The 27,408-nt window shown below is 33.1% G+C and overlaps 4 protein-coding genes across 12 annotated transcripts; 3 read left to right on the top strand and 1 right to left on the bottom strand.

The window, feature by feature from the left end:
• The first annotated feature begins 4,504 nt into the window (after positions 1-4,504).
• Positions 4,505-7,738, top strand: LOC130816099 (transcription factor AS1-like). Of its 8 annotated transcripts, none has more exons than XM_057682696.1 (4): positions 4,525-4,723; positions 4,990-5,025; positions 5,127-5,207; positions 6,272-7,738. In XM_057682696.1, exon 4 carries the CDS (start codon positions 6,348-6,350, stop codon positions 7,455-7,457), a length of 1,110 nt encoding a protein of 369 aa, XP_057538679.1. In that variant the 5' UTR covers positions 4,525-4,723; positions 4,990-5,025; positions 5,127-5,207; positions 6,272-6,347; the 3' UTR covers positions 7,458-7,738. The 8 variants fall into 8 exon arrangements, with proteins under 8 accessions (XP_057538671.1, XP_057538676.1, XP_057538679.1 ...); XM_057682692.1 differs by having other exon boundaries at positions 6,225-7,738; XM_057682691.1 differs by having other exon boundaries at positions 5,122-5,207; positions 6,225-7,738.
• A 5,154-nt stretch (positions 7,739-12,892) lies between these two features.
• On the top strand, positions 12,893-17,615 carry LOC130816098 (protein sym-1). The gene is made up of 4 exons (XM_057682687.1): positions 12,893-13,453; positions 15,438-15,666; positions 16,943-17,067; positions 17,208-17,615. Exons 1-4 carry the CDS (start codon positions 13,082-13,084, stop codon positions 17,289-17,291), a joined length of 810 nt encoding a protein of 269 aa, XP_057538670.1. The 5' UTR covers positions 12,893-13,081; the 3' UTR covers positions 17,292-17,615.
• Positions 17,616-18,374: 759 nt separating this feature from the next.
• On the top strand, positions 18,375-23,968 carry LOC130816095 (FAD-linked sulfhydryl oxidase ERV1). Of its 2 annotated transcripts, XM_057682684.1 has the most exons (6): positions 18,375-18,681; positions 20,260-20,337; positions 20,778-20,825; positions 21,620-21,684; positions 23,400-23,477; positions 23,649-23,968. In XM_057682684.1, exons 1-6 carry the CDS (start codon positions 18,493-18,495, stop codon positions 23,764-23,766), a joined length of 576 nt encoding a protein of 191 aa, XP_057538667.1. In that variant the 5' UTR covers positions 18,375-18,492; the 3' UTR covers positions 23,767-23,968. The 2 variants fall into 2 exon arrangements, with proteins under 2 accessions (XP_057538667.1, XP_057538668.1); XM_057682685.1 differs by lacking the exon at positions 20,260-20,337 and having other exon boundaries at positions 18,397-18,681.
• A 44-nt stretch (positions 23,969-24,012) lies between these two features.
• Positions 24,013-27,062, bottom strand: LOC130816096 (uncharacterized). Its single transcript, XM_057682686.1, has 4 exons — positions 26,916-27,062; positions 26,379-26,515; positions 25,350-25,475; positions 24,013-24,519 (listed from the first exon to the last, which is right to left on the bottom strand). Exons 1-4 carry the CDS (start codon positions 26,955-26,957, stop codon positions 24,348-24,350), a joined length of 477 nt encoding a protein of 158 aa, XP_057538669.1. The 5' UTR covers positions 26,958-27,062; the 3' UTR covers positions 24,013-24,347.
• Positions 27,063-27,408: the final 346 nt, after the last annotated feature.

The raw sequence follows: 27,408 nt of genomic DNA, 5'->3' as shown, positions 1-27,408 counted from the left end.
CCATAATGCTCCCTGCGATGATCATCAAATATCAAATATGGATGTTTTATCATAGTCGGATTTGGTCACAATTAGAGTAAATGTTGTCTATTGTTAGGGTATAACATATTTTAAAATTTTAATTATCAACTTAAAATTTTAATTAAGTTGGTTACTTAATAGATTATAAAAAAACATTTTATTCTTAATGCCTTAAAAACAAAAACAAAAACAAAAATCAAAAATTTCATGACTTTAACACTATTCAATATTCATCATTTTTCCCAACTTTCTTTTCCCCAAACCCTGAAATCATGTACTAAAACCCCGCACACCCCACCCATTCGAAACCTTCTCATCTTCTTAACCTTCAAGCTTCCTAATCCTAATTTTCATAGAAGTAAAATATGGGTTCTTCCTTTGCATTTGATTTTCGAAGAACAAAACCTATCTTTTTCCTCTGATTTTCTGAAAATAATGCACAAGAACAATATCAAGTACAATTTCCTCTTCTTTTCTTTAATTTTTGAGCACATTTACTAGATTCATCTTCATGTTCCTCTGATTTTGAATCCTAACAACAACCAACAGCAGCGGGCTTCTTGCCTTATTTGGATCCGAAAATCAGCAATTACCTTGTTTCTTGGTCTTCAATACCACACATTACTGGTACATAGACTTGATTATTATACTTCTCTATTCGACATTCAGCCACAGGTCGGATTCAGCCCATACTTCTATAAGTTTTTCGTTGTGCATTGTAGACAGTATTATTATACTGCTTATGTTGGTTTACGCTGTTTCAGTCCGGCCATACTACATTTCTTGAAAATAATTTTATTAAAGCTCTTTTGAAATTGAAAACTGTTGAAACAAATGTAGTTCTAACCGCTTATGTTGATATTGTTATATATGGGTCAATGGATCGGACTTACGAGTTGATCATTGACGAAGTGGTGGGACATTGTCTCCTACTCCCTATTTTTGAGGCGAGTTGTCATTTAGATATTGACTAGCTTCACCCGAGAGCGACATATCCTTTGAGTTATGGAGCACCTCTCAAACTAGACTCTTTGTGCATACAAAGATCTAGGAAACTGATGTTGCTTTTAAATTTTTTATTTTGATTTCATGTTTGTTTTGTTTTGGATCGTTTCTGCTCATTCAATTTCATCTGACTCCCTATTGTTTCCATCTTTTAGATTGTTTACAAATCGGTACCGGTCGGGAATGATGGTATAGCAGCGGTGATTAGAGTATTCTTGGAAGACATGTTGTATTTGAGTATGTATAGAGGTTGTAAAGTCTGTATCGAGTTTTAGTAATTATATCGTAGTTGGTTATGTTGACTATTTTGGATTTCTATGATTAGTTTATGAGTACTTTGGGACTTTTCTTTAGATTTTTGGATTTAAGATTAATTGTTACAGTTATGTTTTAGAGCTCGTGACCCTTCCCAAGAATTATGGTTTGAGATTTGAGTTCTTTGGGTAAGTAAACCCCGTGATGACCTGTTTTACTTAGTTAACGGTAAGTCGGGTTGTTACATCATGTACCCGCACGTGAGGTACTGCATTTTAATAGAATTTGAATATGTGACCTATGAGATTTGAGTCTAAACCAGCTATGATTTTCAGTTTTCTTTACTAATAAAGGATTTCAATTGCACTTAATATAGTTCAACAGTACAACAAAACTCAATTAAATGCAATTACAATTACCAATACCTATTTAAAACATAATTAATTTTTCTTAACAAACCCTTTTTTACAGTTTAATAAAACACTCAATCGAAAATATTTTTTTATATAAAAAAATTACTAAGAATAATCCAATCTTTTATTGATTTTTCAATAATAATTTCAACTTTTAATTAACCATGAATAATCTCAATTTTAAATTTACTTAATTAAGAACATTGTTGCCCAAATGGTAATCGGTTTTTGCAAGTTTATTGGAACAAAAAAAATCAAAAATAAAAAATATTACAAATTAAAAGTTAAAATAAAAATAACTTATTTGATTTCTCTTTTTAATTCTTTTTAATTTTTCAATTTTTTATAATTAAATTTTGTGTTTACTTTTTTTTATGTAAAATGACTTGTTGTATAGGTAAGAGGTTACCCTGATGCATTCTTACCAAACACCACTTATAGTTGGAATTATTTATGTTTTAATTAAAAGTTGAGATTATTGTAGGAAATTTAATAAAAAGTTAGATTATTCTGGGTAATTTTTCTTTATATATTTACAATTTTAATTGTTTTAATTGAATTTTACTTATCAATAATGCTCCTACTAAATTTCAACTTTGAATTCGCCAATAAACTTTAACATATAAGGATAAGTTTCTTTTACCTCTAAAATCTTAAAAAGTACAAATATATTATATACACTAAATAAAAAAAACTCCTTTAAAACATAAGTTCCAATTTCATTTTTTTTCATTGTTACCTCCATTTGTTTAACCCTATTACTTTATTCTAAAACACTAGTAGTTCCATTTACTTTTTGGTTAATATTCACTTATTACTTTTACGGCCTGTTTGGTACATGGTATTAGAGGGTGGTAATGGTAATAAAATTAAGTAATGAAAAATTTGGTTGTTTGGATGCCTTCAATGGTAATGGATGGTAATAAAATAAGGTAATGAAATTACCAAAAAGGGTCATTTTTATTACCATCAAACTGGTATTAGGCGGTAATGGTAATGAAGTATTACTGTGGTAATAAAATAAGGTAATGTTGTTTCGAGCTGAAGAAAAAAAATAATGAAGAAAAAAAAGGTAATGTATATAATTATCTAAAAAAATATTATTATCAAAAAAAGAATTATTAGATAGAATAATTTAGATACAATAATGCTTTTAGATACAAATATACAATAATGAAACTAAGAGTCATTACTATTTTTTATTACTAACAACCAAATGCAATCAATGAAATATTATCTTCCATTACCATTCTTTAGTCATGCACACCAAACAAAAGAATCTTCATTACCAATTCTCATATCCATTTCTTCATTACTATTGCCATTACAACATTTCATTCTCATTACTTCATTACCATCAACCAAACGGGCCGTTAATTTATATTTTATTCTTAATCAATGAGTTAAAATATGAAAAAAGATATATACAACCTAAAGGGCTATATATAAGAAATAATCTTTGTAATTTTAGTTATGTATTTAATTTTATTTTTGCTTTGGCAATATAAAAATTTAATTATACTTTATTCTGTTACAATTTATTTTTTTGAAGTTAAAATAATTATATTTTTTTGAGAGGAGTTAAAACAATTGTATAAAATATTAATTATTTTCCAATTTCTAGATTAGATTATGTTGAATAGTTAAAATTATTAATGATAAAGATAATTTGTCAATATAATTTATGTAGGCTGTTAATATGTTACCCTTAATGAAGTTCCCACAAGAAATGTTCATATGAATTAAAAAATATTAAAATATTTTAGATAGTGGATATATTATTTTATTAATTAATAAATTTGATGGAGGAAAAGTGGTGATCATAAATATTTAAAAAATATTAAAAGAAAATTAGTGGTAAACATATGAGACCATAAGGAATATAAAAATTGTTAAAATGAAGTTAATAGAAGATATGTGGGGACTATAAGAATTATTAAAATATTAAAATAAGAATGAATAATGTTATTTTTTGTGCAAGATTTGTGATATAAATAAAAGGAAAAATTGTCAAAAAGTACCTAATATTTTTTTTTCAAAAAGTACCTAATAAAAAAAGTTTTGCTGAAAAATATCTAACAAAATTTTTTCCTTTTTCAAAGAATACCAAGTAATGTTTTCATTCGGTTGACATTAAATATAATGGTTGACCGGTCAAAATTGAAAATTCTTCTTCCTCATCTTTAATTTCTTTTTCAATTCAATTTCCTCACTTTCTCCTTCCTCTACTTTTTACTCAAAATCGAAGTTAAATTGGATGAGAAATTGAAGATGAGGAAGAATTTTCGAGATTTTGACTAATCAACCGTTATACTTGCCGGTCAACTGAAGAAAAACGTTAATTGGTACTATTTGAAAAAGAAAAAATTTTATTAGGTATTTTTTGACAAAACTTTTTTTATTAGGTAATATTTGAAAAAAAAAATTATTAGGTACTTTTTGACACTTTTTCCTAAATAGAAATATTTTTTATTAAAATACTATCTCCTATTCATTAATTTAGGGACATTTTCCTTTTGCACAAAAAACTAATTAAAAGTGGATAGAAAATGATATTGGTATTTATATGTTATTGTGTTGTTGTAGCAAGAGTAAAAGGATAAAAAAAAAATAGAGTATAATCAATAAATTGACCGAAAAATATTCCTAAATTAATGAATAGAACAAATAAAAAACACAAAATCACAAATGTGAATTTCTTAACGGGGAGTATCTCACACTAAATAACTTGTGAATAATTTTATTTTATTTTATTATTATTATTATTATTATTATTATTATTATTATTAAAATGTCTGAAGTGCCTGTGCCTACTTCTTGATACGTCTCACTCAACTTTTTCTCTCCCGTTTCACTTTTTTGCATTAGCAAACTCCTTTGTCCTTTCTCCCTATCTTCCCCGTTTCCCCTCTTCCCTCCCCCATATCGCTTTTACTCTCAACTCTTTCTCTATCTAAATCACTACTCAATGTACCACTTCATTCTCGTCACTTTTCTAAGTTTTTGGCTATAATCACGGGCATAACTAGGTCTGTTCCTCCATTTTACTTTTATCTTCTTTCTCTCTTTGCATTTCGTTTAATCATCCTAATTATATCGTCCAATTTCACCCGTTTTCATTCAATTTAAGGTTTTTTTTATCTACTTTAATTTGGTCTTTGAATCTTTTACTTTTATCTTCTTTCTCTCTTTGCATTTCGTTTAATCATCCTAATTATATCGTCCAATTTCACCCGTTTTCATTCAATTTAAGGTTTTTTTATCTACTTTAATTTGGTCTTTGAATCTTTACCAGAATTGGGGTTTAATATCTTCTGAATTTTGAACTTGGGTGGGTATTTTTTCACCTTGATTCTGTGATTTTTTGTTTTTTCTTTCAAGTCTTAAGATGGATATAATAATTGAGCTCTATTTGATTTTGTTTTAGGACAGTGTTTTTTTGGGGGTTGAAGATCTAGAGTTTTTACCAGCAGTGTTCTACGTCATACAGGACTGAGGACACCGTTGCTGAATGTATGTATCTATGTATTTGGCCCCTTTTTAGCTCTGGGTGACTAGATAATATTTGCGTTACTAACTTCGACGCACATTATTGTTTATTACTGTGTAATTATACTATTTACTAATCTTAAGATTGCTATTAGTTGACCCATTAGATGCATACATGCCATTACCCAATGATATGATTAGTGGTTTTAGGAGTGCCAAATTAAGCAATTTAGGGATTATAAAAAGTTGTTTCCCTTTTTGATTAGTTGATTAGTGGGATACACCGGGGTATGATATAATGAAAAAGTTGTTTCCAATTGAACTAAGGGTTGTATGGTATGATTAGTGGAACTGAAATGCTAATGGTGTTTATTATTATTATTATTATTATTATTATTATTATTAATTGTTTGTTACAAAGAGTGTTGAGGGTATGAGAATGTTGAACGAGGAGATGAGGAAGATGAGCTTGTATGTTTATTTATTTGTTATTATTGGTGTAAGTAACAAAGTAAGAGAATTACTTATGGCAAAGTAATGAAAACATTACCGCATAACCAAAATAAAATAAACAATAGGTAATAAATTTGTGTATTTTATTTTATTTCCAAATTCCAACCCTTCAAAAACAGATATCAAAGTTGCAAGCATCATTGCAACGGTCTAGCTTGTATTGTAAGATGCATACTTGCGAGTTCAACTTTACTCATTGTAGGAATTTCGATATTTAGACATCTATCTCGAGCGGAGTGACTCTTTGGCCGCTTCCTCTTTTATGGGTATGAATTGCCGTCTTCCATCCCTCCTAGAGCTTGATCATAGTTTTAATGAGCGGGATATACCGGGTATGATGATGATGTTGTTGATAGTGTTATGTGTAGTCTTGAATAGATATGTACTAGTATTGTTTTATATACCATGTGGAGGATTTCACCAATGTTTAATGGGTTTGCAAGAGTCTCTGATGTGTTAGTAATTAATTTTTAATTAATAAGTTCTTGATTTTAATGATTTACTAATACTAGATTTTGTTTCTGCTAGCTTGGTATATAAATTTTCTGCTGTTGGTGAAAACATTGGTGTGGCAGAAAATAATTGATGCAGCAACTGTTAGGTGCATGATGGAGAGTTTGATGCAATGGGCAATGTCGGTTGCACCACAAGATGAAGGAGAGGCAGCGTTGGACTGCTGAGGAAGACTCGATACTAAGTGCATACGTTAAGCAATTCGGTCCAAGAGAATGGCATCTTGTTTCGCAGCGTATGAACACAACCCTTGATAGGGATGCTAAGTCTTGTTTAGAGAGGTGGAAGAATTACCTTAAACCTGGCATTAAGAAAGGCTCACTTACAGCGGAAGAGCAGCGTCTTGTAATCCGTCTGCAAGCCAAGCACGGCAATAAATGGAAGAAGATCGCTGCTGAGGTGCCTGGTCGTACTGCTAAGAGGCTAGGCAAGTGGTGGGAGGTGTACAAGGAGAAACAACAAAGGGCTAGCAAAGAGACTAATAAGTGCTTGGAGCCTATCGACGAGGGAAAATACGATCGTATTTTGGAAACTTTTGCTGAGAAGTTGGTGAAAGAACGAGTACCTTCTGGACCCCAATATCTTGTGGCAGCCTCTAATGGGGGTTTCTTACATAGCGGTGATCATCCTCCTCCGTTGGTGACTGCTCCGCCTCCTGTTCCTTCGACTACAATGATGCTCCCTCCTTGGCTTTCGACTTCTAATGGAGGAAGGCCGCCTGGTTCCCCATCCGTCACCCTAAGTCTTGCGTCTACAACAATGCCTACGCCTACGCCTACTCCAGTGGCTTGGCTTCCCCAAGAAAGAGGGCCCCATAATCTCGACAATTCCCCTCTTACTTTGGGTTGTTTGCCATCTTGTCTCGGAGGGCTTCCTCAACAGATGCTTATCTCGGAGCTGATGGATTGCTGTAGGGAATTGGAGGAAGGGCATCGGGCTCTGACCGCTCATAAGAAAGAGGCTGCGTGGAGATTAAACAGGGTGGAACTTCAACTAGAGTCGGAGAAGGGGAATCGGAAGAGGGAAAAAATGGAGGAGATTGAGGCAAAGATAAATGCTCTTAGAGAAGAACAAAAGGCTAGCATGGAGCGAATCGAGGCTGAGTACCGAGAGCAGCTTGCTGGATTACGAAGAGATGCCGAAGCTAAGGAGCAGAAACTAGCTGATCAATGGGCAGCTAAGCACATGCGGGTTACTAAGTTGCTTGAGCGGATGGGGTGCAGGACTCGACTTACTGAAACAAATTGATTGAACATAGCACAATCGAGAATCGAGATCTAGTATTACATATAATTTGTGTAGTTTTTAGTTGCTATCATGTTACATCCTACATTGCCATCTTTACATCATGATCTTGCTCCTTAGCTATCACTTTGTTGTATAAGAACATACTATTACTTTCTACTTCTACTTTGCAGGTCATTGAAGCTTAGATTGCTGGCAGGTGATCTTAAAGGAATCAATGACTTTATTAATTATCATAAGTTTTGTGCCTTTTAATTACGGTGTTTTCAAATTTTTGTTGATACTCCTCTGTCGCAGTGAGTTTTTATACTTAATATTTTTGTACATTGAATATACTTAGAATTGAACTCAGGTCTCATCTGGAAAAGATAGTACTTGCCACCCGAAAGTAATAGCTTAGCAGAATGGAGGATCACCGATTATACTTTTAGTGGGTATTTTGATGTTATGTAACTTGCTCAGTTGCTCCTTCACTTTCTTGTCGGGTAAATTTAATAGACAGACTAAAATGAAACATAAAATATTTTTTGGGATAGGAGTGAAAGCAAAGAAATTGTTTTGTAACAGTGGCTGTGGAACTATAGAAATACTTTGTTAGAAATGTGAAGGGTGAAAATGGTAGTAAAATACCAATGTATTGTGACGTCCCATTAACCAACTTAACTTGACAATTACAACTCGATTGCAGAGCTTTTCTACTGATTTTACCCCCAATTTCCCCCAACACATCTCCTTTCTCACACATTCATCTCATCTAAATCTCCCTTCCTTTCCCTTTGTAGTTATATCCACATTCAACACCATTCCCCTTTTTGATGCATCATAAATGAGCGAAGTATTATACTTCCTCTGTCTCTAATTTTATTACAAAATACACAAAAAACTTTCAGTTCGATTTTGATAATGTAGCAAAATCAAAGGGATAAATGAATATTTGTTGTAACACCCTCAGAATAGGTTGGACTTTTGAAAACACCTTTAATAAAAAACATGAGCCAAAATCTACTCATGAGAGTGTTACAAAAGCCACATCTATTTCTAATAAAATAAATGTAAGGCTTAACGACTAAGAAATAACTTAATTAATAACTTTAAATCCAACAAAGGGTCTTACAACATAAGAGAAAACTGAAACGCAATCTATGTCCATATAAAATTTAAACAACTTAAGGTAAAATTTAAACTGAAATATGACTCTAACAAAAGTTATGTTTCTAGGTGATCCTCACTCCACAATTCCCACGCAATCAATAACCTGCAACATAAAAATGCAAGAAAAACAAGGGAAAAACTCCCAAAATCAGGAAATTGAGTAATTCCAACTCCATCCCGTAAAACGATTAAGTTTGAAAATGATTTAAAAAATACAATATAATCAAATTGAAAATAATTTTAGAAAATAATTAATAGCTGAGTTTAAAAGAAAACAATTTGATAAAACAATATATATAATATCACATAAACCAATTTATTAATTTGATATTTAATAATGACAAATACATAATCAAATTTTTTAATTTGAGGGAACGAGAACACCAGTAGGCCAAGGCTTTACCCTTATACCTACTTCATTAAGAGGTCGTCACCCCAAATAATTCAAGGCCAGCAAAGTAGTCTCAGGGAACCCTAGTGTGCACACTTATTCTACTTGGATCACAACAAATAGAAGGAAAACCAAACATTGTATCAAGTATCAGAAATAATAATACCTGTCGGCCGCTATACTAACCAAACAGGACAACCTGTTCATCACTCTTATACTTGGATCACAACAAATATAAGAGCTTCATTTCCCTCATGTTACACTTTACGTGATTTAATATATTTTAATAATTAGTCGCGAGCACACAAAAATACATTATACATTTTATTTTATGATCATAAATTTTCCCAATAAATATATATATCAGGAATATTCAACTGAAATCTCAGTTTTCAAATCACCATTCTAACATCAATTGGTGGCAATAGGAATTAATATCATAAATATTTCTCTTTCAAATAAATCGTATCAAATTTCGATGTCAAAATAATAATATAAATTTTATCAAAATAATAATTATAAATTCAAGTTTGAGAAAAATAATAGTAAATATAATTTGAGAATATATAAAACATAACATCACATAAAATAACATCATATAAAATCATCCATTCTTTTTAAACACATTAATTATCACTTAGCACATAATACTAACGAGATAGTCCTAATTAGATGGACATTGAGAATCACCTTGTCACGCGATCCTAGACAACGTACGCTCTTAATAATCTCTATCTACGAATCCGTTGTCTTTAATATCAAAATCTTGCCTTTTCTTGATTAAATTTTAGGCAATTGGAAGATGGAGGAAGAGTTTGCACGACAGAAAGTGTGAGTAATAATGTGAATGAATTAAGGGTAATTAGTTTAATTTATAATAGGTAAGTAAGGTTAGTTATAAGATTTAGAGGGAGAAGTGGGAAGTTATTTGTTAATGGGGAGTTTTTTTTTTTAAAAAAAAAATTCTGAAATTTATTTATTATTATTATTATTATTATTATTTTATTATTTTTTTTTAAAAAAAAAACGGATGTTACATTTGTATTTAGATCTTATTTATCATAAAATCAGACGAAATCAGAAAACACAATTTGATCTGATTAGTCCAAACCATTTCAGACTTGAGACAGAACTGAATAAATCATTTTACAACATTGTCAACTGAATACTAAGTGAAAGCTTTGTAAATCCCATTTGAGATTTCAGTGCTATTGATGAATTGAAGTAAATTTGTTCTTACAGAAATTATAATGAATGAATGTCTTATGTAAATCATTTCTATCAACTCTTTTAATGAAACCTTTTTATACATCTCATAACTGAATTCGTTAGACTAAGATTCTCTTTGGTTCATTTTTAATAAGTATTTCTTAAGTAATTAGTAAATATTAGTTTTTAATCAACAACTTAATATGGGCTGACCCAATATTAACTTTAAAACACTGCACAAAAAAACAATTTTTAACTTACTTAATCAGTTGTTTTTTTTTAAAAAAGCATTAATTGAGCTGCTTATATGGGTCTGTCTCACGGTGAGACGGTCTCATACAAGACTTGCTATATTTTAAATCGAGAACAAAAACTCATATAACTATGTTTTAACTTATAAATTAATGACAATATAAGAATCAAATTTTACTGATGAATACTACACAATGGTCAAATAGTATATTTTTAAATTGACAAAAGCAAGATCTAGGCAGAGGAAGAACTTAGGGACCATGAAGTTCATTAAGGATGAAGGTGGACGAGTACTCCTTAGACAAGAGGACATCAAGATGAGATGGCATCAATTTTTTCCCAACTGCTCAATGAGACTAGGGGTTTAAAGGAGGAAATTTGACAAACTTCAGACATCCAAGAACATAGGATCAAGGATCGATTATTGATATCACCACGGCAAAAGTAGGAGACGCTCTCAAAAAAATGAGGAGATCAAAGGCAGTTAGACCCGATAACATTCCGATTGAGGTGTGGAGGGGTTTAGGAGAGGAGGGAATTCATTGAGTTATTAACCTCTTTAATATCATCTTGAAGTCTAGTAAGATGCCAGAAGAATGGAGGGTTAGCACACTTATCCCACTGTTTAATTACAAGGGTGATGCACAAGTATGTGGGAACTATAGAGGGATCAAACTTCTAAGCCACACTATGAAACTGTGGGAAAGAGTGATTGAGAAAAGAATTAGACGTGAGAAGGTAATTAGAGAGAACCAATTCGGATTCATGCCGGGAAGATCTACCACCGAGACAATTCATCTTTTGAGGAGACTAATGGAAAAGTATAGGGAACGAAAGAAGGATTTGCATCTAGTGTTCATTGACCTGGAGAAAGCGTACGATAGCATACCACGAAGCATCGTTTGGGATAGCCTCAAGAATAGAGGTATTTCACGAAGGTACATTGAGGTAATACAGGACATGTGTGACAGAGTGTTGACTAACATACATACATCGGTGTGTATGACATAGTCTTTCCCAATTAAATGGGTCTACATCAGGGATCAGCACTAAGTCCTTTTATTTTTACGGTTAATATGAAAGAAATCTCAAAATCCATTTGGGAAACCATAGCATGGTGTATGCTTTTTGCCGACGATATAATTTTGGTCACAGAAACCGAGGAGGCTAATAGTAAATTGGAAGAGTGGAGGGAAGCCTTGGAGGGTAAGGGGTTGTGCATAAGCCGTACCAAGACAGAATATTTGTGATGCAATTTCAATAGGATAGAATCGATAGGGGAGCCAAAGGCGACCATATGGGGGAGAAGTTATTGCATGTACGTCCAAGTTCAAATATTTGGGATCGATGATTCAGAGTAATGGGAAGATTAAAGGAGATGTCACTAATCGTATACAAGCGGTTTGACTTAAGTGGCAAGCAGCAACCGGGGTGCTGTGTGATAAAAAGTTCCCGAGGAGATTAAAAGGTAAATTTTACCACGTTGCAATTAGGCCGGCGTTGTTATATGGGACAGAATGTTGGCCCGTAAAGAAGGTTTGAAGAGAGAATGTAAGTAACAGAAATGTGTATGTTGAGTTGGATGTGTGGTGATACTATGATGGATAGGATAAGAAATTAGGGAGAAGTTAAGGGATGCATCTCTCTCCGCAAAGATGCGGGAGAACATGTTGAGATGGTTTGGGCATGTGCAGAGAAAGACACATGACGCCTCAGTAAGAAGGATCGAATGCATCATAGTGGAAGGCAAGAGAAGTCGAGGAAGACTTAAGAGAATGTGGGAGGAACAGATTAAAAGTGACATGTATGAACTTCATCTCTTCAAGGACCTGACCAGGGATAAGGGCAGATGGCGGCGCCTTATCCACGTCTTAGATTACTAAACCCGTTCCTTTTACCCATCATTTGTTATTGTTCATTGCCTTTAATTATCGCTTTTTACCTCCTTCATTACTTTTATCTTTAGTTTTAGTTATTTGTACGTATTCTATTTATTCTATTTTTAAGTTGCAAGTTTCTCTCTCTTTGAAAACCTTTCTCGAGCAGAGAGACTCTTTGATCGCACTCTCCTCTATGAGTATGAGCTGCCGTAGTTTTTCTCTCTCCAGACCCTCAGTATAATTTTCTATAAGCGGGATAAACTGGGTAATGATGATGATGATGGTCAAATAAAGCAAGATTTAAAAAACCAAGTACAAACAGGCAATCTCCTGAGAGGCTGTCTTTTTGAAAGACGTCTTTCAAACCTGATCCATTAAAGTTTAATTAAATTAAAAATAATAATAAACTCACCAATTTAGGAGTGATCTCTCACAAGAATAAAGTACAAATTATCAACTTATTAACTTCTTAATTTAAAATTGTGTCATCTAAAAATGGTATAAGAGAAAACCCATACGTATTATGAAAAAACACATGTAAAATGAACAAATAGCTTAATCACCACATAATATCAACAAACAAAAGGCCCACCCTGCACCTGTACTTTTTCTCCCCTAAAAACCTGGAAACTCAAAACCCTTAACCCTTCATAAAACCCTCTTCTTCCTCTTCCCATACTTGTGTTCAGTTGTTCTTCAAGCTTCTAACCACCCCGTTTGTTTTTTTCTTCTCAAACGCTAAAATGGCGTTTCCTATTTTACGCAGACAGACTCTTGGTAATTTCCGCCATTGTTTTACCTCTACTAAACCTTCCCCAAATCACCTCCATCAATTTTGCAACAATTACAAACATCTTGCTTCTCAACATCATCATCAACAACAATATAATGTTAGGTATTGCTCTAGGTTTTCTAAATATTTCAGAAAATCGGGTAAAGAATTTGAGATTCCTGCTCCTCCATATTTGTATATTTCATCAGTTTCAACAAAATCTTCAGTTTTGTCAAGAATCGGGCTTTTTGGATGGTATTTAGGGATGATCAAGTCTCGCCCTGTTCTCACCAAGAGTGTTACTTCTTCGTTTATTTATATTGCTGCTGACTTAACTTCCCAGGTAATTTTCATTTTTGTTTGTATCTTTTGTTTTGTAATTTTCCCCAATGTTGAATCGATTGATTAATGTGAAATTTTATCATCGTAATTAGTCTGGTGTAATTACTCTGTAATTTGTATGTTTATTAGGAGGGGGTATTTGTTTTGGAATCCAGTCAAGTAAACCCTTTTCTTTGCAAGCCTCAGGAGAATCAGGGCTTCTTCAAACTAAACATCAAAATAAAGTTTGGAAGTAATTGATTTCTCTTTAGGAAATGGATGATATAGTTGTTTGTACCCATCTACATGCAATTAATGAAATTCCAATTTTGATAAAAACACATCAAATACAAAACATTACAATGTTTTATCACCCTAATGGCCCGTTCGGTTGTGGGTTCTTAATGATGTTAATGAGAATGATTTATTGGGTAAACTTTTATGAAATATGCCATATCACTTTGATTTCGCTAATAATCGAGTTTTGATCATAAAAAGTAAATATTATATAATACCATATTACCACATTTTCAAATGGCAATTCATTGAAATGAACTTATGATGAAAATGAATTTATGAAGAAAATGAGATGTGTGAAATAGAACAAAAATGACCATTAAATATTTAAAGAGATTATTCCACTGAAAATTATAGTAAATTTCCATTATAATTCCCATTACCCCTATGTGGGACTATAGAGGCAGCTTAATGACATTAGAGATAATGAAACACTTCTATGAACTATTAGGAGTGACTAGATCATAAAGATGAATCAATCAAAACATTCATGTTTTGAAGAATGATTAAATAGCTTGGAGAGAAGAGACGTTCACACTTTTTTGCTCAATTGTACTGATATATCTGGAACTATATGAACATTGAACATATTTACTTTCTTGCAGCTTTATCTAGACCATTTGATTTCATGGCTTGTTCAGCTTTCTTGATTTTGATTTGATTTATTTTCTAGTCATGACTTGTGTTATGCATTTCTGTTTATTCATACTCAGAGACTAGAAAGATCTATTTAGCTATATATATGTCAGTCAATGGCACCCATGAATTAACATTGTTTTTGGCATGTGTCAAATATAAGGAACCATATGGATGTTACCATATTAGTCTTTAAGTGTTCTTAGATCAGATTCATGTGTTTTATGGTCAAGAGGACAACATGTGACCAACTAACCAAGTTCACGTTGGGGTTTTTTGGGAGGGGGGTAAATACGGATAACCTGTATAAGCATGGCATGGCCAAACACCAAATCAACACTTGCAAATGTTCGGTTCAGATTAATGTTTAGCTTGCACTGGATTCTCCTTCATGTTTAAGATGCAGCAGACGTTGACATGCACTTGACTCACCCTGATTTGTCTACGTTAGTTGTATCCCATTTGGCTTATTTTTATTGACATTTATGCCGACATATGTCTCATTATTCTCATAGGAGCACTTTGTTGCTATAAGTTTGAACAAACTATAATAACTCAAAAAAAGCTGTAAAACAAGCAAAAATGAAGGAAAGACACCAAAAACAATAATTACTATACATCTTTAATTGGTTTATAATCATGAGTTACATTATATTTCTTAAAAATGATTAATGGAGACTCACACTGCAATAACCGGAAACGTGTGATGCTTTAAATTTTGTTGTTTAACTATATTCTAAAGGAATATTAACATATACTCCCTTCGTCCTAGTAAGAGAAGCTATTTTGTTAATTTTTTTGTTTGATCTTAGGTAAATTATACTAAGATAATTGAAATGTGTAGTTGAGAATCAAAGATAAAGTGGTGGGTCAAATTTAAAATTAGAAATGTAGCAAAATCTATGGAAAAGACTAAAAAATGGAGTGAAAGTTTTAAAGCTATTATATTTATTTTTCTTGTCTAGTTCCTCTAGGTATGCACCAATAGAGTCGATTTTTTAATTTCCCTTGTTCATTTTTCAAATTGTACTAGGTAGCATAAATTTTAATATAGTGTGATTGATTTGTAACAGACAATTGCATTACCATCCAGTGAGCCATATGACTTGATTCGAACACTACGCATGGCTGGATATGGTGGGTTGATTTTAGGACCAACACTTCATTATTGGTTTAATTTTATGTCAAAGATCCTTCCAGGAAGAGATCTGCTCACAACAGTGAAGAAGATGGCTTTGGGGCAATCGGTTTATGGGCCAATTATGACTGTTGTTTTCTTTTCAACAAATGCTGCTCTCCAAGGTGTGTGATTTTGAAATCCCATTGTTATGCATCTTTATCATTGATGTGAAATTGTTTGTGATTTTTACAACTTGGTTAGTAACAATAGTTAAAATTCAGTGTAAACTTTCATTATCTCACGGAAGTGAAACGTCATCCTCAATATTCAGATGTGTTTTTCTTCTCAAATTATCAGTTTCACCTAATACAACTCCTTAAAAGTGGTAATGAATGAGAATTAATTTGGTGAAGGAAAGAAATCTTTGAAAAAGAACAAACATGAGCATGAATCGTTACATGTGATTTTCTTAACAAAATTACATCAAAAATTCACTTTAGTTGCCAATTTTTAGAGGCATATAGGGAAATAATTAATCATGATGATACTTGGTTACATGAACACCTGAATGTTAAATATTTAAGTGTCCTCTTGAATAGCAATATTGATGCTAGAAGATACAAACATTAAATGATTCTTCCAGAAAGTAACATTTCTCAGCAAACAATAGTTATTTTGTAGGTATGCATTCTTTCCATAACATATACCATGAAAGGGTGAACATTTATCGCATTAGCTTTTGTAAAGAATTGCTTTAAAATTTTTTGTGTAGACGAGCTAATGAAAAGTATGGATCTAGGGTGGATTTATTTACCACACGACTTTACCAGTTCATGTCAGATTTTGTCACTGTTCAGCTCTTCGTGATGCTTTTTTGACACTTGCGTTGCAGGAGGGGTGGACTGCAACTGGCTGTTGTTTTTTTTTGGTCCTAGATGTTTTTTGCTTTACACACTTCTTGTCATAAGTGTGACAACTTGTCATATGCTAGGATGATAGCTTGTTCTACGTACATATGCTTTCCTTTATGCACTAGCATGATAATTTATTGTAGTCATTATAAAATCACCTTTCCTTTAGGTGTTGGACTATATCTTCTGACGTTATAGGGAACACAAGTCAACTTCGGAGAATGTGGCATGCGTCTCTAAAGCTTTGTACCTTTTAATATGAGCATGATGTAAGAATGTACATATTAACGACGGACTCCCTGAGTCAGCAGGACATTTTCTGTACGCCAATCGCACAGCACGCTTCTGGTACACCCTTGGCTCTTTTTGCTCAATAGGAGCTCTCCCGTTGTAAGCTTTGCTCTTTGGGAGAGAAAATGAGTACTGAACTAGCTGGGGGTGTACCATGCTCATAGTAGACCCTGGTTATAAAATAGAAATTGTAGATAGTCATAAAAAAAAAAGTCGGTGTACCACGCTGATATTACATTTTAAATGCATTTTTCAGGTGAAGATGCAGGGGAAATCATTGCTAGATTGAAGCGGGATTTACTGCCAACAATGCTAAATGGTGTGATGTACTGGCCTATATGTGATTTCATCACTTTCAAATTTGTTCCAGTGCACTTGCAGGTAAGTTCTCACTGGGGTAATTTGTGTTAATCATTAACCAGCAATAGTAAGTTAAATACTCAGGAAGTAGGAGTACTATTAGATAATTGTACCATTAGCATGGCTTTTATTCGATTCTCATACAAAAACTCTTTTGGCAGCCGCTGGTGAGCAATTCATTTTCGTATGTATGGACCGTTTACATGACATACATGGCTAGTCGTGATAAAGCAAGCGTGGCTTGATGCAACTTATTTCCTCGAGCTGGATGACTTTCAGGAACAAACTCATCAGCAAATTGGTTAACGGATCAAAGCCTGTCCATTGGCTTCTTGTCCTAAAGCAACTAACTGGATCAGCTTTCTTGCATGTTTGGCTGGCCAAATTTTGGTTATACGTTATCAGAATCTATTGTATAGCTTATTCAGTCTTCTTATAATGTGGTAATTCTTACATGCGTTTTGACAATTTTTAATCACGCTATATATAAAATCTTGCTTTTTATTTATTTTTACAAGAGCTTTGAATTATGGTTTGTTTGGTTGGAAGTTTTGCGGAATTAAAAGAGACATTTTAGTGAGAAATTTTAAGGGCTCGACTAGAAATAAAACCTTGATACATCATACAATTGGATTTCTCTAAGAATGAGGTATTTCTTACGGTAAGACCGTCTCATACAAGAATTTGTGTAACTCTTAACACATTAAGGTGGTGTTTAGTTGGGTTATTTTTAAGTGTGGAAACGAAATCATTTCATGTTTTTATTATTATCGAGCATTTGGTATAAGATTCTTTTGAGAGTGTTTCCAAACTGTAATGAAAAGAGCAAATATTTTGATTGTTCAAGATAGAGAAGGAAGAATGAGAGTTCATAAATAGAAGAGTTTTGTACCAAACAAAATGTAATGAAATCAAGTTAAGTGATTTTCTATTTTTAAGTTCAACTTATAACATTAACCATTAATGTTACCCTTACTCTCCTCGTCAATTACAAATAATAAGTTTTTTTAACAAACACAAATAATAATTAATCAGTAGATAAAATTAATATATTCCTCGTTAATTACAAATAATAAACTTTTTTTAACAAATACAAATAATAATTAATCAGTAGATAAAATCAATATATTTATGTGGGGGCTTAGGGATGCCCAAAACCCACCAAAAAGCATATCAGGTTGAATTTTTTAAGAAAATAAATAAGAAAATGAGTTTGTACATGAAATTCATGAAAATCAGATATTCTTTTGTTGGCCGATTCTGTAATAATAATAATAATAATAATAATAATAATAATAATAAAAAAAAGAATAAAATAAAATATCATTTAAAATAAAAGAACTCTAGAAACCCAACATCTCCTTGCTAGTAGCTTCCTTCTTCCCCTCTCATCGTCTTTGAATTTTGGCGTCTCTAAAACCCAAAAGAAGTGTGCACTCCATTTCCATGGGGGTGTCTGAGAATCCATTGATATCTCTTTTTCAAGCTTTTCAAAACATCTCAAATTGTATTCAAACTCAAATTTCATCCTTGACCGGCATAGCTATAAACCCTTCACCTCCAACTTCTAATGATAAACAACTATCATCTCTCCTTTCTTTTTCTTCTTCCTCCTCTGACCTTTCCACCCAGCAGGTATCTTTTTGTTCCTTCCTTTATCAATTGATTTTTTTGTTCTTTTATTATTAATTGGAATTGTTATAATTTCATTTATTTACTACTATATGCTTGATTTATTATGTCTATTATGTATGTGCTGTTTTGTTATTTCTGAAGAATTTATTTGAAGCTGCTTGAATTTTGTGGTGCAATATATGCCTGGTAAATTCGAGTATTATTTGATTAATTATTTGATAATATTTGTAAATCACAATTAAATATATTTGACATTTATAGACTTTCAGCTACATTGTCTCTACATCATGAATGATAGCCCTAGTTTTTGGATCAATTGTTTTCAGTTTTACACAATTACACTTGAAATTGTTACACCCAGTTTGGTTGATGGTATTAGAGGGTGGTAATGGAATGAGTTTTACTGTTAATTTTGATGAAGTTTACTAAATCATTCCCATAGTAATGGAGCTCTCTTGCTCAAGCATATATATTTTTTCACAATTTTCAATTATTACCTAATACCCTCTTTTCGAGTGGTAATGGATGTGAATGAGTATTGTGAAGAAAAAAAATGATTAAAGTAGGAAAAGCATCACCATTAACTTCATCGAGTAATTTTCCTAGCTAAATATAATATTATATTTTCAATACTATTCCCACCATTTATTAGAACTACTAAGCTGGCCGTTAAAGTATGACTTGTAGCATTCACCTTGTTTAGTTTATGGGTAATCAAGACATGAAGTATATTTTGAATCCCTTCAAAATTTCAAATTATGTGCTAAATGTTAACTATATTAGATATTTCAACGCTCTTAATGAATCCTTTGCTTTACTGAGCACGGAAAATGTTTTGTGTGAAAGTACCTAGATAGATCTCGTAAATTTCTGCTCTGCCCTTTGTTCTTCTCATTAAAAATGGTTCAAATTCTTTATAAAATTATGTGTACTTCTTATCTATGTAAGTGCATATGATGTTTGCTTCAAAGGGTCAATCAAGAGCAATCTTTTTGTTATCACTACTAAGCATAAGGTTGCATATATAGGAGCCGCTGTAGGACATTGGGGTAATGAAATGCTCTTGTTATCTGCTTATTTTGTAAGGACCTTAGAAACTAGAAAAACATGAGCGCCACATTTTCAAGTCCATTGTGAAAAGTTGTATCTTAGAGCCTCGGAAAAGCTCAGAATCATTGTTATATAATTCGTTTATGTCCTCGCCAGTCGCACCTAAAAGAAGCAAATTATGTTCATTTTATTGGGCTAGGGTTGAGCAATTTTGTGTGATCGCAAATTCAAAAAGCAAATTAATCGGTGCTTAGAATCATTCTTTTACAAAATGACATTGTGGTCTGTGGATATTACCTGGATCAGAAAGTGACTTTGGAATTATGGTTAGCTCTTAATTTCCTTCAATTTGTTTCCTGCTTCTTTGTTCAGTTTGATTAGCATCGACTTTGTGGCTATTTCGTCTTTATTTACTCTTGTGCTTATGTAGATTTAACACTAAGTGCATTATATGTCATTTTTTGTAAGCATCTTTTATCCTGGAGACCATTGCTTTCCTCTTAGGTTTGGTTTGACTCATTTATTTAGGGTAAAGTCTCAATTCCTGTGACTAAGGAGGAGTTGGGAAGGGCCACTTGGACGTTTCTTCACACTCTTGCAGCTCAGGTACTCTTGTACTCATATAGGTTGTTCCAAGTTACTGGTTACTTTTTAGAATGAGTCTAGCATATCATTCTCTAGTTTCTTGTTAATTTATATGCCCACCAGCATTGAACCAAGGCTGTGAATTCTGATGATGAAATTAAACTTTGAAGTTTCAGTCAATTGAATGCAAACTAAGTTTTGAAGTAATTTAAGAAAACTTTTAGTTGTAGTGTCTAGAGCTGTAGAATACTGAAAATATACTTTTAAGTTTATTTTATGCATCTCATTTTTCACACATGGGATATACTAATTGGATGTGTTGAATGTGCATATTTGCCTTGCTTTTTTTTCCTGAGATGTAAATATCTTTGAATTTGAAAACAAGAAAGCTAAGGATAAGTACATTTTAATTATCTTCATTTTAACTGAATAGAGTGACATCATTATTAAACTTTTGCCAGTATCCGGAACACCCAACAAGGCAGCAAAAGAAGGATGTTAAAGAACTGGTAAGTTACTTTATTGTTTCCTTTGCAGAATTGATGTGTTTAAACTTGTCCTTTAGTTTATGGCTGGACATTGTATATCATTACAAAATTAAATTTCCTTTGACTGCTGGATTGATATTGACCTCTTTAGAGAGGAACTTACACTATGTTTGAATATCAAATTAGGAGAGAAAAGAAAGAAAGGGAAGGGAAGGGAAGGAAAAGGAAAGGAAGGGAAAGGAAGGGGAGGGGTAAGGAGGGAAAGTACATCTTATTTGTTTAGAAGGGAAAAGGAAGGAAATGAGTGTATTCATAACAAATGTTGCTCATATTTTCCCTCCAAATTCCTCCCCTCTAAATCCCTCCCCTCTCTTCTCTTTCTGTTATCCAAACAAGGGATCCTCATTCCTTCTAAATCCCTCCCCTTCCTTTCCCTCCATTTCTCTCCGTCCAAACACAGTGTTAATGGCAAGGTTTGCAAGTTCTTTTTGAACCTCATCACAACCATCTAGGATTTTCTTGTGTATATTATGATCCTTTTTTGAAAATTGTTTTATTTCTTTTCTGAAATTTTCTTTTATATTCGTTTTTGAAATTTTCTTTTATAAATTCACCTGCACAACAAGTTGACTCTGAGAAACCAACCCCTTAAGTTTGGATTATTCATGATTAATCAATAAGCTAGATTATTATAGGACATTCAGTAAAAGATTGGATTATTTAAATAGTATATTACTGTTATTGATCTCTTGAACATTTAAAATAGTATATTACTGTTATTGATGAACGTAATTAATGATTTATGTTGCATACAGATGGCAATATTATCACGGATGTATCCATGCAAGGAATGTGCAGATCACTTTAAAGAAGTACTAAGGTACATACCTTCAAATCCCCAGAAAGCACCTGTCCATTAGTTTTGCAGTTCTAGGCTTGGGCGAGTATATACTATTAAGTATCATATTATTATTATGAAGCAACATTTGGGTATTCTTCACTCTTTTAACTCTTGTACTTCCAGTTATTATAAAATTTGACAAATATGATTGACTCAATGCAGACTGTTATCAAATCCTTGTCACTGCGTCTAAGTAGCGAAGGTGATCAATCAAGGTCTATTAGCCATGTGAGATCCCAAGACACTCTGATATGCGAATAGACACTTGCCACTTCATTTTTGGACTTTAAATATGGGAAATGTTTAGAAAATAGTTAATTCTGAATTCTGATATTCGACACATTCTTATATCGTTGAGTTTGATACGATTACTTGCTGAATATGAAGCTTCAATAGAGTTGTGTGAGTCATCACAATATCTTTCTGTCATGTTTTTTCCTGTAGAATTTTTACACGTTCTACGAGATGTTTAGGTGGGGCATAGCTCACAATTTCAGTATTGCAGCTTGTAAGGGGGAGAGGGGCAACTTTTTCTACCTAATGGGTAGATTACCCTTATGACATGAAAAATATCCATAGGTCCTCTTATCTGAATAATACTACATCTTGGTAAGTATTATTTTAATTTTGTAAGGTACACTTAAGTCATGTAGAAGACCCTATCTCAGCGAGGACCTTTCTCGTAAGATAATAAGTCAAGAGCAGGAAAAGAAAAAAGAAAAGATAAAAATACAGTATAAAGTCATCGGCAAGAAAGGAGCATGGAGCTGGATTATATGTGGGCAATTACCCAATGCATAACTTTTACAGCCCGTTTGGTTAGTGGTATTAAATGGTGGTAATGAGAATGATTATAGTGTAAAATTTCATCAAAAGTTCTATATCATTCCCATGGTAATGAAACTTTGATCACAAAAACGTTTTTTTTTCACAAATTTCCATTACCACCTAATACCACATTTCCCAATGGTAATGTATTAGAATGAATTTCATGAAGAAAGTGAGATGATTGAAGTTGGATAAGCATGACCATCAAGGTAACAAAGATTTTTCAACCAAAATTACACTAGTTTTTCATTCCCATTACCACCGTTTATTACCACCTATCAAACGGGCCGTTAATGTATTCCTCGTGTGCGTGTGTGTGTTTGGGGAGGGGCAGGGGGAATGTGTAAACTCGAAATTAGGCGCATTGACACAATTTTTAGAATTTTTCAGAGCTCAAGATGCGGTGAGGATTATTGATATTGATGTATTAGTTCAAGAATATCTTGTGTAAACTCTCAGTATGAGAACTTGGCCCAATTTCTCTCCATTTCATGTTCCTTTAAGAACTTTGTTTACTTAAGGTAGTGTTGCTGGTGGTTTCACCTGTTCAGCATTCAATTATAGCTATTTCGTGTCCCAAAGATATGTTCTTGCTTAATAAAAATAGACTCGTATGAATAAAATGTGGAATATATTTTTGCGACCGACGGAGTATTATTTTCTCCTTGTATACCCCTTTTCATCGTCGCTAACGTTTGGTCAAGACATGTGGTTTGAGACCTTTTCTCTCTGCTATAGTTTGTTGAACTTCCGAAGGGTGTTACTGCTGTATTCAAGTATTCAGTAAAATCCGGTGATTGCTTGCAACTTTCTGTAGAAAATGAGTAGTTTTAACCTCGTGCTTTCCTTTTCCTTGTCCTGAACAGATCAAATCCCGTACAAGCTGGATCTCAATCTGAGTTCTCTCAATGGTTATGCCATGTTCATAATGTTGTTAATAGAAGGTAAGGATTGATGATTTTGTATTTATTTTGCCACTGGTATATTATCAAATGCCTTTTATGCAACTGTTTATTTCTTATCTGAGGATTTTTAGTTATCTGATTTCATTCCTTACTGTATATCTAAAGCCTTTAAAATTCTATCTAAAAAAGTACATCTTTTGTGTTTGGCAGTCTAGGGAAGCCCGTATTCCTGTGCGAGCGAGTCGATGCTAGATGGGGCAAACTGGACTGTGAGCAACGTCTGTGTGATTTACATGGTTCGACCGACTTTGGTGGCGGCATCTTATGAGACTTATTTACTCCTTTTCCTTCTTTGTGGGTATATGTATACTAGATCTGGAATTTTTTCGATCATATTGAGTATATTGATAATTACTCATGATAATTTGTTTGCGGGGTAAGGTAATTAAGCTGTGTCATTCATCATGAGTTCACGACATTCCATGACTATGGATCAATGGTACATTATCTTTTATGACATAAAATTTATCGTGATCCTAAATCCTCTAACGATTTCTAACATTTAAAAATGCACATACAATTTTGGAAAGATGTCAGCTCGAAAAGATCATAGGATGGTAAGGCGGGGGTAGCTCGATTAGAGCATGGGTAGGGTTGCTTCACAATTTGAGGTTGAATTCGGGTGTCTGAATAGGCTTGTAGTGTGTTTAATGTCGATTTGCTGGTAGATTCAGTGTCGGCTTGTATTGATCAATTCATAACAATAATCAAGTTTTCCCAAACTCTGATAAAGGTTAAGTGACCCGTTAGTTTAAGTATAATATGGCGACAAGATTACATAAAGCTCGTAAAAGAGTAGACTATTAGCTCAAAATGCTCTCTGTCCATGTGCTTAGTTACAATTAAACACTAGGATGAATCGTTAGCTCCAGTTACTTCCAACTGCATGCCTTCAACCATGCGAACTGGTGGAGGTTCTTCAAATTTCAGTATATAAGCAGTTTCATATACACCACGCAGTTTCTCAATTACTTGAGCATCCAAGTATGCATCGCAAGCGAAACACCAAACCGATAAGTCACTGTCCCACCAAAACAAAAACAAAATTCATCAGAAAGGTGTATTACCAATTTTGAATAATAACAGGGCATTTGGTTATCAATATTAAATAGTGGTAATGAGAATGAATTTTACTTTTGATTTTCCTAAAAAGTGACATCATTCTTATGGTAATGAAGCTCCTACACTCTAACACATGTTCTTTGCAATTTTCCATTACCAATTAATATTGCCCTTTCAAGTGATATTGGATGAGGATTGAGAATGTGTTAAAGTATGTAATACATAGCTAAACTTTTTATTGAGTTGGTTCCTTGATATGGTATCAGAAGTCACTGTGACAAGAGGTCACAGTTCGAATCTCAACCACCCTTCATTAGAAGTAGAATATTCAACGCCAGGTATGAGGACGGTCTGAGTCGCATCCACACTTCTAGCTCAAAGGATTCTCATGTGAGGGGGCATATTAGAGTATAAAACATATATTGAGGCCTCAATCATTAAATTAAGCTTTTGGTTGAGTTGGTTCCTTGACAATGAGTTTTTGAAAACAACGAATGATAAGAGTAGGACAAACATAATCATCATTCTTGTCAAGTAGTTTTTCGAACTAAAAATCATTAAATTTTCATTATCACCATTTAATAATATCAACAACCAAGTTTGCATTAAGTAACGGGATAAGTCCCTCCAAGAACCCATATTATGAGACTTGCTATGTCTTTATCTTCATAAGAGAGAATAAACCAAATGATTATTCATGCAACTTAAGTGGACTTGGATGCACAAAATTTCAAAATTCAAATGCAGCAATTTGATGGTTGAAGGAAACTAAAAACGTTAAAGATGTACCTGTAACTAAGTGCTAGACAGTGACCTTTTTGCTGATAATGCTCAAGCATGTGCTTATTTATAAATCGACTACATAGGACATCCTTACAGAATAAGCATAACCAATTTTCTGCAGGGTGATCACACCTGAAAGCAGAAACAACAGTATATAATCTTTTAGAAAAACTTCAGGTTTGGAGTTTGGACACAAAATAAATGATAACTGTATTTTATTAATCCTTGAACTTCAATATTAAATTATCTTCAATAAAAACCAAAGCTTGAGACAAGACTTGGAGTTATGAAGTTTCACATTATGTCGGAGCTAGATAAATTACATGGAATGTAACTTTAGTACAAACCAGATAATAAGAGGCATTATAAAGTTAGAAGACAAAGAAATCTCTTCAAGGGGATGCTTTAAATAACTTGTGTCAATATTTCAGAGTAGTGTGACATCTAATAAGATGTGATCCACTGAATTAATTGTGGGTATGAAAAGCGGCATGCGCCCTTCAAATTAAAGGGTAAGTTTTATCGAACAACCAATCATTTGACCAACACTACTATACGCATCAGAATGCATGACTTTTAGATAAGATCATATTAGAAAGAAAATAGCATTGGAAATGCAAATGCTTTGATGGATGAGTGGCTAAAGGATAAAATTCCAAGAGAAGATGTGTAAGAAAGAATTTAGGAATTGCAAATATGGTGCCTGGATGCTAGATAGCACAAAAGTAATTATGTAGGCACTTTCATGCAATTCCAGCTCTTATCCAAACTTTCCATCACAAATATAGTTTTCTACAACATATTAGCTTCCAAATTAACACCATCAAGTAAATTTTGAACTTCATTAAACAATTAGAATAATTGAATAATTTTTCCTAAATTGATCCATCAAAACGAAACAAAAACAACACCTACTAAACCAAAAATGCAACTGGAAAAACAATGGGTTTACGATGCTTAATAACAATCAAATTAATCCCCTTTTCAAAAACCTAATTCCATTACAGTGAAATAAAGAAAGAGAGGGATAAAAACCTGAAGCAGAAAGTGTCAGGAGTAGGGATATGAGAAAGATCGGAAGTCAAAGAAGGAAGATGATCACACCATGTTCTTGGCTCAACCCAACCAGACCCACCTCCATATAACATCAACTCTTGTTCGTCTTCTATTTGCTGAATTTATTTGATTTTTTACCCCAAAAAGAAAAAAATAGCATCAGATTTTAACTGTTAGAGTATATAACATATCCTGGAGCTTCAACCATCAGCTTAAGCTTTTGGTTGAGTTGGTTCTTTGACATGGTATCAAAAGCCAATGTGACAAAAGGTCACGGGTTCGAATCTCAACCACCCCTCGTTCAAAGTGGAATATTGAGCACCATGTATGAGGAGAACATGTGTTGCATCCACACTTCTAGCCCAAAGGGCTCTCGTGTGAGGGGGCGTGTTAACATATACTGGGGCTTCAACCATCGGCTTAAGTTTTTGGTTGGGTTGGTTCTTTGACATTAACGGTTGAATAAATTGCTAACAATTGATCGAAAGAAAATTAATCCGAAATCGATTTTCGTACCTCAAGAACAGAGGTTGATGATGAACATGCTTCCCCCGCCATCACTATATTTCTCTCTACTGGTTAGCTTCGATGTTAAAGCGAATCCAAAACCCTTCGACAAGTGGAACATAAAAGTTTTATGTAGATTTTGGCTCATACTCTCTCTATTCAGCTAATCAGCTTATATGTCTCATTTTGGTCAAGTCATTTTAATTGTCCTATTTTTATTTTTGGTATAAGTTTTTGACTTTTATGTCCTTAGTAGTTTTATTCTATTTTCAATTATACCCTCCATTACCCATATTAATTTTCTTTCCTTACATTAAAAAAACACATAATATCCTTCTCTTTCCTATCCTTAGGGTCCCATTTTTTACTATCTTTAAAAACCGTGAAAAATCAAATGAGTGAATAGGAAGGAGTACTAGAACAAATTTATACAAAGATTTTTTCGAGTGTTAAAAAGAATCTTTATAAATTCTGTGTATTAAAAATCCACTAAAAATCCACC

This window comes from Amaranthus tricolor, chromosome 6, assembly GCF_026212465.1.
Source record: "Amaranthus tricolor cultivar Red isolate AtriRed21 chromosome 6, ASM2621246v1, whole genome shotgun sequence".
NCBI lineage: Eukaryota > Viridiplantae > Streptophyta > Magnoliopsida > Caryophyllales > Amaranthaceae > Amaranthus > Amaranthus tricolor.
Note: the sequence above shows the minus strand (reverse complement) of the source record. Positions and strands in the feature narration are given on the sequence as shown.

Excerpts from the sequence above, each read along its gene's own strand:
- LOC130816099 (XM_057682693.1), top strand. The coding sequence starts at position 6,348 with ATGAAGGAGAGGCAGCGTTGGACTGCTGAGGAAGACTCGATACTAAGT.
- LOC130816098 (XM_057682687.1), top strand. The coding sequence starts at position 13,082 with ATGGCGTTTCCTATTTTACGCAGACAGACTCTTGGTAATTTCCGCCAT. Across the intron at positions 13,454-15,437 it reads CTGCTGACTTAACTTCCCAG|ACAATTGCATTACCATCCAG; the intron begins GTAATTTTCATT and ends GATTTGTAACAG. Across the intron at positions 17,068-17,207 it reads TTGTTCCAGTGCACTTGCAG|CCGCTGGTGAGCAATTCATT; the intron begins GTAAGTTCTCAC and ends CTCTTTTGGCAG.
- LOC130816095 (XM_057682684.1), top strand. The coding sequence starts at position 18,493 with ATGGGGGTGTCTGAGAATCCATTGATATCTCTTTTTCAAGCTTTTCAA. Across the intron at positions 20,338-20,777 it reads TTCACACTCTTGCAGCTCAG|TATCCGGAACACCCAACAAG; the intron begins GTACTCTTGTAC and ends AACTTTTGCCAG. Across the intron at positions 23,478-23,648 it reads CATAATGTTGTTAATAGAAG|TCTAGGGAAGCCCGTATTCC; the intron begins GTAAGGATTGAT and ends TGTGTTTGGCAG.
- LOC130816096 (XM_057682686.1), bottom strand. The coding sequence starts at position 26,957 with ATGGCGGGGGAAGCATGTTCATCATCAACCTCTGTTCTTGAG. Across the intron at positions 26,516-26,915 it reads CATCAACCTCTGTTCTTGAG|CAAATAGAAGACGAACAAGA; the intron begins GTACGAAAATCG and ends AAATAAATTCAG. Across the intron at positions 25,476-26,378 it reads CCTGACACTTTCTGCTTCAG|GTGTGATCACCCTGCAGAAA; the intron begins GTTTTTATCCCT and ends TTCTGCTTTCAG.